Source organism: Capra hircus, chromosome 2, assembly GCF_001704415.2.
Source record: "Capra hircus breed San Clemente chromosome 2, ASM170441v1, whole genome shotgun sequence".
NCBI lineage: Eukaryota > Metazoa > Chordata > Mammalia > Artiodactyla > Bovidae > Capra > Capra hircus.
The window spans coordinates 50658216-50676239 of NC_030809.1; the positions used below are offsets into that span (position 1 = coordinate 50658216).

At 38.6% G+C, this 18024-nt stretch overlaps 1 protein-coding gene across 1 annotated transcript in view; it reads right to left on the minus strand.

Annotated features, from left to right (window-relative positions):
- Positions 1 to 18024, minus strand: part of CCDC150 (coiled-coil domain containing 150) — a gene marked incomplete at its 5' end in the record, with an annotated part of 93055 nt that overhangs the window by 19099 nt on the left and 55932 nt on the right. Inside the window, 2 exons of the mRNA XM_018066597.1 lie at positions 7669 to 7776; positions 17528 to 17611. Of these exons, the coding sequence (XP_017922086.1) occupies positions 7669 to 7776; positions 17528 to 17611 (192 nt within the window). The remainder of the gene's footprint in view (positions 1 to 7668; positions 7777 to 17527; positions 17612 to 18024) is intronic.

Sequence of the window (18024 nt, forward strand, 5' to 3'; positions counted from 1 at the left end):
TTAATCAGATTAACTGGACTACAAAAGTTACAGTTTTCACCATTTTTTTAACCTGCATTCACCTGTGTATGCACACGTACATATAACTATGTAATCTGATCCCATGCACATATTCTGGTGACCACCACCACAGTCAAGATACAGAACTGCTCCACTGCCACAAAGAACTCACTTGTATTATTTCTTTGTGTTCATGTCCTCCCCAAATCCATTCCATGTTCCTTGGCAACCACTAACTTGTTATCTATCTTTATGGTTTTTGTCATTTCAAGAATGTCAATTTAAATACTTTAAAATAATTACTTATACAAAAATTAACATTTTTATTTTTTTTATTTTTTATATTTTTTTATGTTTTTAATTTTTCATTTTTAAAAATTTTTATTTTTACTTTATTTTACTTTACAATACTGTATTGGTTTTGCCATACATTGACATGAATCCACCACAGGTGTACATGCGTTCCCAAACATGAACCCCCCTCCCACCTCCCTACCCATAAAATCCCTCTGGGTCATCCCCGTGCACCAGCCCCAAGCATGCTGTATCCTGCATCGGACATAGACTGGTGATTCGATTCTTACATGATAGTATACATGTTAAAAACAGCCATACTGGGATATAGCTGACATACGGTAAGCTGTGTACATTTAACATGTACAATTTTGAAATATGTATCAGTTCAGTTCAGTTGCTCAGTCGTGTCCGACTCTTTGCGACCCCATGAATCGCAGCACGCCAGGACTCCCTGTCCATCACCAACTCCCGGAGTTCACTCAGACTCACGTCCATTGAGTCAGTGATGCCATCCAGCCATCTCATCCTCGGTTGTCCCCTTCTCCTCCCGCCCCCAATCCCTCCCAGCATCACAGTCTTTTCCAATGAGTCAACTCTTCACATGAGGTGTCCAAAGTACTGGAGTTTCAACTTTAGCATCATTCTCTCCAAAGAAATCCCAGGGTTGATCTCCTTTAGAATGGACTGGTTGGATCTCCTTGCAGTCCAAGGGACCCTCAAGAGTCTTCTCCAACACCACAGTTCAAAAGCATCAATTCTTCGGCGCTCAGCCTTCTTCACAGTCCAACTCTCACATCCATACATGACCACGGGAAAAACCATAGCCTTGACTAGATGGACCTTAGTCGGCAAACTAATGTCTCTGAAATATATATAAACTCTTAAAATCATGACAATAATGAACAATTTCCATTACCCGGAACTTCCCCTATGCCTTTTTAGTAATCAAACCGTTTTCTCTCCCTGTTCCTACATGTCCACGCAAGGCCTCCACTGACCTATTTTCTGTCACAATAAATTCATTTTTATTTCCTAGAATTTTATATAAATGAGGTATTTTATGTACAGTAAGTCCCCTACATACAAATGAGTTCTGTTCTAAGAACGTGCTCATAAATTCAATTTGGTCTTAAGTCTGTTAGTCTAGGTACCAAACTAACACAACCAGCTATGTAGTACTGTACTTTAATAGGTTTATAACACTTTTCAGACAATACATAAAAAACAAGCAAACCAAAAACACTATCAACCTTACAGTATAGTACCTTGAAAAGCACAGCAGTACAACAGCTGGCATACAGGGGCTGACTGGCGTCAAGTGGACAGGTGGGAACTGATTGCAAGAGGGAATGGAGGTGGGACATGGTTAAGAGACGAAGGATCATCAGCAAGAGGAGACCGAGGGCACACTGCAATTTCGCTCATGCCGGACACTGATGGCACAAGTTCTGGTTACTTGCTAGATTCATTTCCAGCTACCCTCTTGAAAAAATGATCCAGTGACATCTGGGTAGTGTTAGTCCCTCAGTCGTTTCTAACTTTTTGTGATCCCATGGACTGTAGCCCGGCAGGCTCCTCTTTTCATGGGATTCTTCAGGCAAGAATACTGGAGTGGGCTGCCATTCCCTTCTCCTGAGGATCTTACTGACCCAGGGATCGAACCAAGGTCTCCTGCATTATAGGCAGATTGTTTACTGTCTGAGCTACAGGGTCGTATAGCCCTTTGGCAGCACTGGACTCTTTGGTAGCACAGCCATGAAATTAAAAGATGCTTACTCCTTGGAAGGAAAGTTATGACCAACTTAGATAGCATATTAAAAAGCAAGGACATTACTTTGCCAACAAAGGTCCTTCTAGTCAAAGTTATGTTTTTTCCAGTGGTCATGTATGGATGTGAGAGATGGACTACAAAGAAAGCTGAGCGCCGAAGAATTGATGCTTTTGAACTGTGGTGTTGGAGGAGACTCTTTAGAGTCCCTTGGACTGCAAGGAGATCCAATCAGTCCTTCCTAAAGGAAATCAGTTCTGAATATTCATTGGAAGGACTGATGCCGAAGCTGCTACTCCAATACTTTGGCTACCTGACGCGAAGAACTAACTCTTTGGAAAAGACCCTGATGCTGGGAAAGACTGAAGGCAGGAGGAGAAGGGGATGACAGAGGATGAGATGGTTGGATGACATCACCGACTCAATGGACATGAGTTTGTGTAAACTCCAGGAGGTGGTGACGGACGGGAGGCCTGGCATGCTGTAGTCCATGGGGTCGCAAAGAGTTGGACACGACTGAGCGACTGAGCTGAACTGGGCTGTATTCTGAACAGCTGCTGCAGACTTCCAGTACCAGTCTACATTCGAATCCTGTGCCGCCTCAAATAGAACTAAACTTCATGACTGGACACGTGAATGCAAGTTTGAAAGTTCACAACTTGAAGGTTCATATGTAGAGGATGTACTGTACTCATTTTTGAATGGTTTGTTTTATTCAGCACGGTTAAGATTCACTCAATCTTCTGCATGTATCAACAGTTCTTCCTCCCTGTTGCTGAACAGTATTCTGCTAGACACTGGAGTTGTTCCAGTTTTCTGTTCTGTTCAGTCGCTCACTCGTGTCCAACTCTTTGCAACCCTATGGACTGCAGTATGCCAGGCTTCCCTGTCCTTCACCATCTCCTGGAGCTTGCTCAAACTTATGTCCATTGAGTCAGTGATGCCATCCAACCATCTCATCCTCTGTCATTCCCTTCTCCTACCTTCACTCTTTCCCAACATCAGGGTCTTTTCCAACGAGTCGGCTCTTCACTCAGGTGGCCAAAGTATTGAAGCTTCAACATCAGTCCTTTTAATGAACATTCAAGGTTGATAACCTTTAGGATTGACTGGTTTGATCTCCTTGCTGTCCAAGGGACTCTCAAGAGTCACAGTTCGAAGGCATCAATTCTTTGGCATTCAGCCTTTCTTATTGTCCAGCTTTCACATCTGTACATGACTACTGGAAAAAACATAACTTTGACTGTATGGACCTTTGTCAGCAAAGTAATGTCTCTGCTTTTTAATATGCTGTCTAGGTTTGTCATAGCTTTTCTTCCAAGGAGAAAGCGTCTTTTAATTTCATGGCTGCAGTCACCATCTGCAGTGATTCTGGAGCCCAAGAAAATAAAGTCTTTCACTGTTTCCCCATCTATTTGCCATGAAGTGATAGTTTTAAGCTATTACAAATAGAACTGCTTTGAGTAGTTGTATACAAATCTTTGTGTAGATATAAACTTTCATTTATCTTTGGTAAATACATAGGGGTGGAAGAGATAGGTCATATGGTAGTAATTTGTTTCATTTGAAAAAAAATTGGCTGCACCAGGTCTTAGTCGTGGCATGTGGGACCTAGTTCCCTGACCAGGGATGGAACCCAGCACCCCTGCATTGGGATTGCAGAATCTTAGTCATTGGACCACCAGTGAAGTCCCCTGTTTCACTTTTAAAGAAACTACCAAACTATTTTCCAAAATGGTTGATTTTACACTTCCTTCAAAAATGTATGAGAGCTCCTCCATATCTTCACTAACACTCGGTACAATCAGTTTTTCAATTTTAAACATTCTAATAGTATGTGGTGGGCTTCCCAGGTGGCACTAGTGGTAAAGAATCCGCCTGCTAAGGCAGGAGACGCAAGAGATGTGGATTGATCCCTGGGTCCAGAAGATCCCCCGGAGGTGAAAGTGTTAGTCGCTCAGTTGTGTCTGACTCTCTGTGAGTCCATAGACTGTAGCCCTCACCAGGCTCTTCTGTCCATAGAATTCTCCAGGCAAGAATACTGGAGTGGACCGCCATTTCCTTCTTCAGGGGATCTTCTCAATCCAGGGATCAAACCTGGGTCTCTCACGTTACAGGCAGATTCTTTACTGTCTGGTAACCCATTCCAGTATTCTTGCCTGGAAAATTCCATGGGCAGAGAAGCCTGGAGGGCTATAGTTCATGGGGTCATAAACAGTCGGACATGACTGAACACAAACACACAATAGTGTGAGGCAGTATCTCACTGCATGTTAATCTGCATTTCCCTAATGCCTGATGTTTAACATCTTTTCAAATTCTTACTTATATCCATGTATCTTTTTAGTGAAATATATGTTCAAATACTTTGCCCCTTCTTTTTCCAAATTGCTTCCTTCTGAGTTTTGTGATTTTAATAAATTCTGGAGACAAAACTTTCATCACATATGTGATTTGCAGTTGTTTCTTCTCCCAGCCTGTAATTTATCTCATTTTCTTAACAATGTCTTTGAACAGCATAAGCCGTCATTTCTCTTTTTTTTTTCTTTATGGATCATGCTTTTGATGTCAAATCTAAGAAATCTTTGTGTAATTCCAGATTATAAAGCTTTCTTCCAATGTTTTCTTCAGGAAGTTTATAGTTTTAGGTTTTACCTTTAGGGCTCTCATCCATTTTGAGATAATTTTTATATATGGTAAGAGGTACAGATCAAAGGTATTTTGGTTTTTGTTTTTGCATGTGATATACAATTGCTTAAGCACCACTTGCTGAAAAAACCATCCTTTGTCCACTTTTGCTTTGGCTGGGAGATTTTTCACTTTATCCTTTTGATACAGTGAAAAATCTCTCAGCCACCCAGTCTCCTTTCTTGAAAATAACATTGCCAATTTATTATAATTCATTTTAGAGATACTCTTTGCAAAGGTGAACACATATTTATATATTCTTCATCCTCCCAACCCTTTTGCACACAAATAGAGAAATATTTTGTACACTCTTCTGAACCTTGTTTTAACCTAACATATGTTATGATTAAGATATTTATATATTGTATATTTAAATATCTAAAGATATTTATATATCTTATGTATCTGAAGATATATATATATAAAATATATATTTATATATCTTAATACATCTTATATATTGTATTTGTGTGTGCTAAGTCCCTTCAGTCATGTCCAACTCTTTGCGACCCCATTGACTAGGCCACCAGGCTCCTCTGTGAAAAAGTGAAAGTGTTAGTCACTCAATTCTGGTTTTTTTGTGTTGTAACCCCATGGATTGTGCCTGCCAGGCTCCTCTGTCCATGGGATTCTCCAGGCAAGAATACTGCACTGGGTATAGCCATTCCCTTCTCCAGGGGAACTTCCCAACCCAGGGATCAGACTCAGGGATTGAATCTAGGTCTCCTGCATTGTAGGCAGATTCTTTACCATCTGAGCCACCAGGGAAGCCCAAGAAATAAACGTAAACAAAGCCAAATTGTCCTTTGTGGGAAGAGGGCACTCCAAACATCAACAAAGAATGCCTTTTCCCCATATCTCCCTCAATATTATACTTCCCTATAACTTTTAACGTGTAACATTTAAAATACTTTTTCTGTAGGGATCCAAGCATAGTACAGAAATGCTTAGACGTTTTGAAAACCTATTGAATGGGAAAAGTACATTAGAAGAACATAGTGTTTACAGTTTTACCAGTGTTTATATAAATTTGAAAAGGCCGCTAGCCAAAGTACTTAACGAAAGTATCTAAACATCAGTTAACTCTAAGACAAGTTATAGTACTTTCTGTTTTTAAATAGGAAACAAAGATAGGTGCTCTAGTAAGTTTTTTGGGCGAAATATATGCCAGCATCCAAGATATTAGGGCTCCTATTTATGTACTTCTACTTTAAAATCAACCTTTATCCACACATTTTACTGTAAATGTTAAGATTATTAACATACTAATTTTTAAGAAATAGAAAATTAGATTTAAAAAATCTCAATGGTTAGTGTTAAGCCAAATTGGACATTTCTGTGTCCAAAAGAAAAAGTATGAGATAGCTAGAATGATGGTTTCAATCTACATTAATCTATCCTGTTTGTGAAGAAGCTTGTTTCCTTGTTAGTATGCACATCTCTAAACTTTATCTCTCTAGATGTTAGTACTTTTCTTCATTGTTGTATAAATCTGAAATTTCTTTATGATGTCTGGTCTTCACTTACCGAATCTCGATTAAGAAAATTTGGTGACTCATCATTTATTAATGGTCTTGAGGCAAGAATGTCTATTTTACCTTCTAGTCTTCCCTCCATGGTTTTAATGGCATTCAAGAGAGTCTTTAGAGAGATCCTAGAGTCTCCAATCTCCTGAGAAGACCTCACAGAAGTCAGGGTAGGTGCAAAGGTCACACGGCGTGTGGGGTTTGGCACAACATTGGGCAAACCTGAGGAAATTCGTTCCTTTACGCTGTTGACAGGAGGCCTATAGCTTTCAAGGAATTTAGAAGAAGCAGGCCTCTCTGGAGATTTCCTTCTTCTTGGAGGCATCACCAATTGAGAAAAACAAATCAACTAAACCTGGGATTATTATTCAATAAGTGCCCCGTTTACTATGAGAAACAACACAATGTTCTAAACAAAGCTGTGATGGAAAATATACTTAAAAATGTGTTCCTTTGCTTTCAGAATGAAAAAAAATAACCAGAATGAAGTATGTCCTAGTGAAGAAAGAAAGCGAATCTAATGAAGGCCCCTTTTCCGGTGTAGTCGGATGGTTAGAACGCTAGCAGCATTCCATCTGAAGATGCATTCTACTTCCTTGGTTACCAGAGGTGTAACATACACAAGTGTTATAGACACAAATATTACACATGCTAACACTGAGTGTTAAGAATTAAAAATAAACAGATAATGTGGTAAATTGTAAATCACTGAAATGAATCACTTTTTTTTACTAACACATATTCCTGGATTGTTTTCTTCACTAAATGTTTTATATACCTTTATTTGTCTAATTTTCTCTTCATCTGTTAAAGTATTATGTGACTTATGAAAGGTTTTCAGTCTCAAGAGCCACCATGTTGACAAGTAAGCACCTTCACTACTAATACCTCTTTCAAGTGCGCTGTTGTGGGTCGTGCTGGCACCAAGTTCTGTCTTTGCCTATAACTAAAAAAATCAAAGATACTTGTTCCTCGCATCTGCCAAAAGTTTTAAGGCTCACATCAAAAAAACCCACTTCTTCTATGAACAACATGATTCATGATGCTTTCATCATAATAACACTCCCTAAGGATGCTCCCATTACAATCTATTTTGTTTCCAAAAGCTGTAATCGTCTATAATAAAATCTACTGAGTACATTCCTAATCCTCCAGTTAGAGCATAAGCAAGCTGAATGTCCCAATCCTGATTCTGGCATCTTTCTGAAATCCTCTAGGATTAAGTGGAACTTTGTACATAGAGGGTGTTTTAAAAAATGTTTGTTAAATGGAGTACAGTGAGAGAATATTCATCTTCCTGGGATTGTATGGTAAGGTGGGGAGAAAGGCCTGTTTCTTAAAAGCTAATGAAAACATAAAAGCAATCTGTTTTGTAGCTATTAATCACACCTGAGCATATTTGCCTTCTAGTGCCTTATTCAACTTGCGTAGATGATCATTCTGTGAACTCGTTTCAGTAAGAGAATGCAGTTGTTCTTCTAGCTGCTTAACTTTTGTCTAGAGGGAAAAAACAGAAGAGCAATAAAATAAGCCTTGCTGATGAAATAGATAGGTATGTACACTTTAAAAAGTTAAAAAAAAAGCCAAGAATTTTTGGGAAAAAAAAAATCACAGCAAATTCTTAAGAAAGCAAGCCTACATTTTTCTATGATTCTATGTCAACTAAAATAGTTACTTCAACAAATAAAAGTAGGCTGTAGCCATATACAAGTACTGAGATAACTCATTTGGTTTATGGCACTTATGGAAACTCCAAATTAACACAGTTCATGAACATGACAGTGAGACTTTGTGGGCAATGTATTTTCATATCTATTTTAAAGGAATTGTGGTATTTAGCACTCTGAAACCTTTCTGAGTACAAATAATTAGAATTGTCACTATGTAAGGAGGAGACAGAATTTTGTGTTTAACCAACAGAGAATTACAAAAGCTGAATTAACAGAATTCTTATAGGCTGAATTATATTTGAAAATGAACTCATAAAGCTGACTATTCATATCTTTAAAGATGATGATTATTTGGGGGAATGTGCATGCTAAGTTGTTCCAGTATTGTCCAACTCTTTGGGATCCTATGGACCTCCACCAGGCTCCTCTATCCATGGGATTCTCCATAAGCAAGAATACTGGAGTGGGTTGCCATTTTCTCCTCCAAGGGAATCTTTCCAACCCAAAGACTGAATGCTAGTCTCTTACTTCTGCATTGGCAGGCAGCTTCTTTAACCACTAAGTGCCACCTGGGAAGCCCCATTTGGGGAAATGAATCATTATTATTTACGTACAAATCTCCAAATTGTGTATTTCTCTATATTTTCTTCCTCTTATTTCCAATCCTTTCATGCAAATAACATTACTGAGCCTATCTCTGAATCAGAAAAAGTTTCATCCAAAATTTTAAATAAACTTCTTCCTCTCTTAGAATCTTTTATTTCCCACATGTGAAGGGCATATTCCTCTTGGCTGTAGGTACTGATAATTTTTAGCAACTGTTAAAATTTGAGTGCTAATATTAACTTTTTTGGGAAAGGCTACATGGAAACACATTTTGTCTCAGGAAATCTCTCTTGTTTCATCAGCAGAATCCTTTCTCTCATCTTTGCCTGTTTGTTTCTCTCTTCCACAGTGTACAGCATAAAACAACTTTACACATGGACATCACCAAATGGTCAATACCAAAATCAGAGTGATTACATTCTTTGTAGCCAAAGATGGAGAAGCTGTAGACAGTCACCATAAACAAGACCTGGAGCTGACTGTGGCTCAGATCATTAGTGTCTCATAGCAAAATTCAGGCCTAAACTAAAAGTGGGAAAAAACACTAGGCCAGCCCAGGTATGACGTAAGCCAAATCCCCTATGAATACACAGTGGTGGTGACAAATAGATTCAAGGGGCTAGATCTAGTAAACAGAGTGCCTGAAGAACTACGGACAGAGGTCCATAATATCGTACAGAGGCACTGAACAAAACCATCCTAAAGAAAAAGAAAAGCAAGAAGGCAAAGTGGTTGTCTGAAAAGGATTTACAAATAGCTGAAGAAAGAAGAGAAATGAAAAGCAAGGGGGAAAGAGAACGGTACACCCAACTGAATGCAGAGTTCCACAGAATAGCAGAGACAGAAACCCTTCTTCAATGAACAATGCAAAGAAAAAGAGGAAAACAACAGAAGGGGAAAAACTAGAGATTTCTTCAAGAAAATTGGATATATCAAAGAAATATTGCATCCCAAAATGGGCGCAATAAAGGACAGAAATGGTGAAGACCTAATAAAAGCAGAAAGGATCAAGAAGAGATGGAAAGAATACAGAGAACTGTACAAAAAAAGATCTTAATGACCCAGATAACCACAATGGTGTGGTCAGTCACCCAAACCCAGTGGAGTCACCCAAATCTAGTGGAGGTGATCAAATTCCAGCAGAGCTTTAAGATGATGCTATCAAAGTGCTGCACTCAACATGTTAGCAAGTTTGGAAAACCCAGCAGTGGCCACAGGACTGGAAAAGGTCAATCCTCATCCCAATTCCCAAGAAGGGCAGTACTGAAGAATGTTCAAAACACCAGACAACTGCTCTCATCTTCTCATGCTAGTAAGGTTATGGCTCAAAATCCTACATGCTAGGATTCAGCATTGTGTGAACTGAGAATTTCCAGATGTCCAAGCTGGATACAGAAATGGCAGAGGAACCAGAGATCAAATTGCCAACATTTGCTGGATCATAGAAAAAGCAAGGGAATTCCAGAAAAACATCTACCTCTGTTTCATTGACAATGCTAAAGCCTTTGACTGTGTGGATCATAACAAACTGTGGAAAACTCTTAAAGAGATGGGAATGCCAGATCATCTTACCTGTCTCCTGAGAAACCTATATGCTGGTCAAGAAGCAAAAGTTAGAACCTTGTATGGAACAACTGACTGGTTCAGGATTGAGAAAGGAGGATGACAAGGCTGTTTACTGTCACCCTGTTTATTTAACTTATACCAGAGCACATTATGAGAAATGCTGGGTTGGATGAGTTACAACTGGAAACAAGATTGTCGGGAGAAATATCAACAACCTCAGATATGCGGATGATACCACCCTAATGGCAGAAAGCAAATAGGAACTACAGAGTCTCTTGATGAGGGTGAAGGATGAGAGTGAAAAAGCCAGTTTAAAATATTAAAAAAACATAAGATCATGGCTTCTGGTCCCATCACTTCATGGCAATTAGAAAGGGAAAAAGTGGAAGCAGTGACAGATTTTCTCTTCTTGGGCTCCAAAATCACTGCAGACAGTGACCACAGCCATGAAATTAAAGAAGCCTGGTCCTTGGAAGAAAAGCTATGACAAACCTAGACAGTGTATTCAAAAGCAGAGATATCACTTTGCTGACAAAGGTCCATACAGTCAAAGCTTGGGTTTTTCTAGGAAGACATGTGCAGATGTGAGAGTTGGACCATAAAGAACGCTGAATGCCAAAAAATTCATGTTTTCAAACTTCCATGATGGAGGAGACTCTTGACAGCCCTTGGACAGCAAGGAGATCAAACCAGTTGATCCTAAAAGACATTAACCCTGAATATTCATTGGAAGGACTAATGCTGAAGCTGAAGCTCAATACTTTGGGCCACCTGATGCGAACTGCTGACTAATTGGAAAATACCCTGATGCTGGGAAAGACTGAAGGCAGGAGAAAAGGGTGACAGGATGAGATGGTTGGATGAACTTGGGCAAACTCTGGGAAATGGTGGGGCACAGGGAAGCCTGGTATGCTGCAGGCCATGGGGTCATGAAGAGTAGAACACAACTTGGTGACTGAACAACACAGTATAAAACATGTTGCGTGGCTCCCCATTAAGTGGTTTTCACTTAAGGTTCAGAATTAGAATGGCTGCCTCTAAAGGTGTGTTTCGATGCAACAATTATTCTCATTCTAAAAAAAAGCAAACCGCTGTTAATCTTAGAACTCAGTGGAAAAGTACTGATAAACACCCAAAGAATTTTAAATTTGCCTCTCTTCAAGCAAAACACACATTATTTTTTGTGGGTAATTTTTCTCAGGTAATTACCCTACCCTCAACCTCAAGGTACTCAATAAAATGCTCTGAAACTTGTTAGATGGCATATTCGCATCTATAAGCCACTTTAGTTTTTGCAGTGGGTCACTTTTTCAAAACAATTTTTAATTCAGGACATTCAAATGGGGAAGAACATAGAAGCAAATAAATCCTGCTACCCTCAGAGATCTGATGTTTCTATGTCATTAAATCCATGAAAAATAGCTTCCATAGCCAGCTTATTAGGCAGTCTCAAAAAAAGCAGTATTTAGGTCAAGGTCATTTCCTCCTATTATTTCAAATGATTTAAATATAGAGATATGTATTTTTAAAAATTGAGGTACAGCTGATTTACAGTATTATGTAAGTTTCAAGTGTGGAACACAGTGATTCACAATTTTTGAAGATTATACTCCATTTCACTATTATGAAATATCGGCTACATTTCATGTGATATATGATATATCTTTGTAGCTTATTTTATGCACAGTAGTCTGTGCCACTTAATTCCTTACCCCACTACTGCCTGTTATATATATTTTGAAATATAAAACTAAAAAAATATAACAGCAGTTAGGACTCCATGCTTCCAGTGCATGGGGCGCAGGTTCGATCCCTGGCTGGGGAACTATACCCATATGCTGCACAGGACAGATCAAAACAAAAAAGAAACTATGAGACACCTAAGATACCGATGAAAAGAAAAACTTATTTTTATTTTTATGTGTTTCCTAGTGCAAGCATTCTAAATGAATGCTATTAAGAAATTTCCTAGGTTTTTTTTTTTCAGTACATATGATAAATCAGAAATTAAGTAGGACAAGCCTATAATGTTAGCGCCTTCATAGTTTAGATTGAGTTTCATAACTGAAACAACCTGAACTGCCGAAGTTATATATTTTGACTTGAAATATGATAATATAGTCATAAAACTGTGATAACTTCAGCACAGCACTCTTAATAACATTCATATAATTTCATGCAGCAATTCAAGCCAAAGAAGCATTAATACAATGAACAACATGGATGAATCTCTCAATTATAATGCTGGGTGAAAGAAACAAGACACAAAAAGTATATTCTGTTACAATTATATAAAGTTCAAAACAGGTAAAACTAATCTGGCTATAGAAGTCAAGATGATGGATAGTAACATCATGGGAGACAGTGACTGAAAAAGGTTATGAAATGAGTTCTGGGAACATTCTATTTCTTATTCTGAGTGCTGGTCACATGGATACTTTTACTTTGTGAAAATTCATGAGCTGTACCTTGTGTACTTTTCTGTATGTTATAGCTTAATAAGATTTACTGAAACAAAACTCTTAAATAATCTTTAAACTAAGATCATAAAAGCAGCTGCCTATAATAAGGGGCCAAGTAGCTAAGATAATATTTGAATCCAGCTGGCATAAGAGTGATGGGATTGATGGTAGATTAGAGTGAGCATAAAGCACTAACTGACATACGTTTAAAGACAAGGAAAAAAGTGATAGAAATCTTTCAGACCTATATAGCAACAGCCCATCTATCCATCACTCAACTTAGAAAGAATAAAACATACAAATATACCTCTGTGTAGCCTAATCCAACAAATATCTTCCTCCCATTCTAGAGTTTACTATTATCCTGAATTTGGTATTTATCATTCCTATTCCTTTTAAATAATGTTACTATAAATGTCATATCCCTAAACAGCCATGGACAGAGGAGCCTGGCGGGCTACAGTCTACAGCCTGGGGTCACAAAGAGTCAGACACAACTGAGTGACTAACGCTTTGACTTTTAAAACATCATGTAGCATTATTTTATGAGATTCATCTACTTTATAAGATTCGTAACACTGTCATTCTACATTCTCTTATACAGACTGCTTTCTAAACTTTCAGGAGAAATTTGAGAGAGTCTAGTAAAATTCAATTTATGCACACCCTGAATGCATGGTAAGTCACTTCAGTTGTGTCAGGCTCTTTGTGACCCTATGGACTGTAGCCCACCAGGCTCCTCTGTCCATCGGATTCTCCAGGCAAGAATACTGGAGGGCATTGCCATTTCCTTCTCCAGGGGATCTTCCTGACCCAGGGATTGAACTGGTGTCTCTTATGTCTCCTGCATTGGCAAGCTACAGTCCTCCTAAGAATTATAGTTAGAGACTCTTTGGATGTGTGTACAAAGACATGTATAAGAATTTATCATAAAGGCATTGTTTGTAAGCAATTGAAAACTGCCTAAATATCCATCAACATAAAGGATAAATACATTTGGACATATTTAGATAATGTAATAGTATACAGCACCAAATATCAAATCAAAATCAAGTTTGAATGTGAGGCAGCAGTTTCTGACAGTCTACATTAACACCTGAAACCCAGTATTTACATTATTAGTTTAAAAAATGCAATCTCTTTTCTAATATGGTTGATACATAATATTTTAATTAATTATAATCCAATTGAGAGAAAACAGACTATTTTGATTATGCTTAGTGTGCAGCTCTTTCTTTAGATTACCTGGCAAGAATAATGTATCATTTACAATAGCCAAGACATGAAAGCAACCAAAATGTCCATCAGCAGATGAATAAAGAATATGGTGCATGCATACACACACACACACACACACACACACACACAAAGGAATATTACTCAGTCATAAAAAGAGCAAAATAATGCCATTTGTAGCAACATGGATCACCCTAGAGATTATCAAACTACATGACGTCAGACAGAAAAAGAAAAATAACAGATATTTATATGTGGAATCTGAAATATGATATGAAAGTGAAAGTCACTCAGTTGTGTTCGACTCTTTGAGAACCCATGGACTATAGCCTGCCAGACTCCTTTGTCCATGGAATTATCCATGCAAGAATACTGGAGTAGGTAGCCTTCCCCTTCTCCAGGAGATCTTCCCAACTCAGGGATCGAACCCAGGTATCCCACATTGCAGGCAGATTCTCTACTGTCTGAGCCAAATATGATATAAATGACATTATTTACAAAACGGAAACAAGACTCACAGGCATGAAAACATAAAAAAAACAAACTTCTGGTTACCAAAAGGGACAGTGAAGGAGGCAGCTAAATTAGGAGTTTGGGATTGGAGAATTCAAGCTATTGTGTATAAAACAGATAAACAACAAGCTCCCACTGTACAGAACAGGGAACTATATTCAGTATCTTGTAATAAAGTATAATGGAAAATAATATGAAAAAGAATATATAACTGAATCACTTTGGTGCACACCAGAAACTAACACAAGATTGTAAATTAACTATATTTCAATTAAAAAGAGTAATGTGCTATATGGGCTTCCCTGGTGGCTCAGGAGTAATGACAGCCACACCACCACCACCACCAATATGCTATATAAGAGCACTTTCCCTTGGGCTGATGAGATCAGTATCTTTGCCGTGTTTCAACACAAAGCTTGACATAAAAACACCAGTGAATCAATAATTTCAAAAATGTTTCAGCTTTCAAAGACTATCAAAACACTTTGGCCCTTATTATAGGAATACAGGCAGAAAAAGGCACATATTTTCCTTAAGATTATAAGGATAATCTCAAATGTGTAACTGAGGTTTAAAATGTTAGAAAAGTAACATCAGACTCACTAACAAACCTTAAAATGTATTCCATGCCCAGAAAAAATTTGGCTTCAAGTTGCCTATGAGTGTTTGTGATTTTTCTCACACACATAAAAATATACTTCATTTCTCCTGGGAAAGCTAAAAGAAGGTCAATATTATGGGCCATAGTTTCTATGAGACCATTAGTTTCACAAAGGAGAAAGTTCTTTTGTGCCTGTAATAATCTATATATCCAGCCTGTTACAGTCTTTTCTAGTGAGAAAGTAAGAGAGGTGTGCTTCCTCAGCTCACTTCATAGGTTAAGATGAAACTCAAGAAACTTAAGACTTGTGCAAGATTACACAAGTATAGATTATACTTAAATGCATCATTGCCTCCAGAAAATATTAATTAAAAGCATGCAAATAGTGGTCAAACAGCTATCTTGCTGTTTCTGTCCTGGATCATGTCTGCTAACCTGATGGCTAAGTCCCTTGAATAGATAAGATTAACGCTGAGGTACATGGCAAGCCTCTAGTGAGATTACTTATTCTATCAGCTCTATAGCTGCCAAGCCTAACCAGACATTGCTTCATAGCATTCAGTCCAGTGGTGCTCAATGGCTGCACCATGGAATCACTGGGGAGTTTTAAAAAGTATTAAAGCCTATATAACATACTCTTTGAGATTCTGATTTAATTGCTCTGGGGTGCAAGCCTTTTCATGGGGATTTTTCCCCTTTTATTTTGAAAATGTTTAAACATACAGACACCTGCCATCCAAATTTAACCATTACATTCTTATACTTGCTTATCATATATCCATCTATCACTTCTCCTATGTATGTTAAAAAACTAATATTTTTTAAATGATTCATTTGAAAGTAAATGGCAGACATCATACACTTCCCAGCATGAGGTGTTTTTAAAATTCCCCAGAGGAGTCTACTGTGTAGCTGAAGCTGCTGCTGCTAAGTCGCTTCAGTCGTGTCCAACTCTGTGCGACCCCATAGACGGCAGCCCACCAGGCTCCCCAGTCCCTGGGATTCTCCAGGCAAGAACACTGGAGTGGGTTGCCATTTCCTTCTCCAATGCGTGAAAGTGAAAAGTAAAAGGGAAGTCGCTCAGTTGTGTCTGACTCTTAGCAACCCCATGGACTACAGCCCACCAGGCTCCGCCGTCCATAGGATTTTCCAGGCAAGAGTACTAGAGTGGGGTGCCATTGCCTTCTCCAGTAGCTGAAGCTAAGAACCATTAATTCAGACTTCAGTGTTTCTACCAAAGTCGGTTTAAGGCAGACTTAGTTATACCAGTGGCAAGTTTCCTGCTCTGTGGATACTACAGAGGCAAAACCCACATTAAATTAAAGAACAATAAAATTAAAGAACATGGAATTAAAGAATCATCTTATGCATTCAAGTCAATTCCATTGCCTTGAGACCTAATTTCCAGGATTATTTCTTTTTAGGAATGTTAGAAAAATTCAGCAAAAAAGAAAACATACGTGATAAAAACCAAGATGGTGGAGTAGGACAACACTGAGCTCATCTACCCTTACAAATAAATCAAAAATACATTTATATGTGGAGCAGCTCTTATTAAAAACAAATGAACCTGGAGAAAGATGTCTACAACCAAGGCTCTAAAGAAAGACAAACACAGTTTGGTAGGGAGACATGATCAGGTCAGGATTTGTGCCCCTAGTAGAGACACAGAAAAAAAAGCGATATCATAGGTTCAGAGATCCTCCCTGGGGATTTTGGGGCTCATGCCACATATTAGGAATCGCAGTTCTGGGGACCAACACGGGAAAGATGAGTCCCATTACCTGGTTTGAAAATCAGTGGGACATATCAGAGAGTTGTAAGGAACAGACCCCACTCCTAAAGAGCACACACAGGCTTGCTTACTCCTAGGAACAAGGCAGAGGAAACCAGTGGAAATTAGGCTGGGGCCCCAACAGGTGACCGAGCCCACACCAGATACCAGCTCCAGACCCTCATGCTCTGGAGCAGCTCCCCACTAGGGCAAAGGCTGGCACTGTCAAGGAGAGTGAGCGACTGGGGGAGATGGAGCTGGATCAAACCCAGCCCTGTGCCTGAACAGAGTGAGGGTAACCATAACCAGTGTGTGTAAAAGCGGTGGGGCAGGAGCTGAAACTGTAACTCTTGACTATGGATAAAATAAGCTATAAGACTCTGTTATTCAGCACAGGAAATATTGCCAATATTTTATAATAACTTTAGAATATGATCTATAGAAATACTGAATCACTGCTGTATACTCAAAGCTAATATAATATTGGAAATCAACAAAACTTCAATAAAAAGAGACAGAACATAGGCTTTCTACATTGGCAGCAAATGACTATGCATAAAATAATTATAATAAAGTTTCATATTGTCACAGAATGAACCTTGGGATCACACTCTTAGGTTTCAGCATTATATTATAAGTGTGTAAATAGGGGTCAGCTGGATGTGAATAAGGGACCAGGTTTACAGAGGTTTAAAAACTTGTCCAAAGTTACAGAACTGGTAAATGACTGAGCTAGGTCCTCTTCAAAGTCCAGCAATATTTAGCTTCACAATTGGCATTAGAAAATGAGACAAAAAAATCAGAAAATGAAATTTCATACCTGAAGTTTTCCCTTTTCATAGGCTAGTTTATTTTTACTGTCAGTAATTTTTCCCAAGACGTTTTCCACCTGTTGTTGGGCAAGCTAATAAAACAAACATAGGTATCAGTATCTCTAGACATAGAATGAATAATTATTTTTCTTCTTAAACAAGCATTTATACCCTTACTATTTCTACAGTAATGAATCCAGGATTCATATTTATTTGCTACTGCTACATCTTCGTCCTTCTTTAGACAGCTGATCATAGTGTAATATGCAACACATATGTGTGTGTTATTCGCTCAGTTGTGTTCAACTCTTTGCAGCCCCATGGACTGTAGTCCACCAGGTTCTTCTGTCTGTGGAATTCTCCAGACAAGAATACTGGAGTGGGTTGCCATGTCCTTCTCCAGGGGATCTTCCTGACCCAGGGATCAAACCCAGGTCTCCTGCATCGCAGGCAGATTTTTTACTGTTTGAGCTACCCAGGAAGCCCGGCAACACATAGGGAAAAT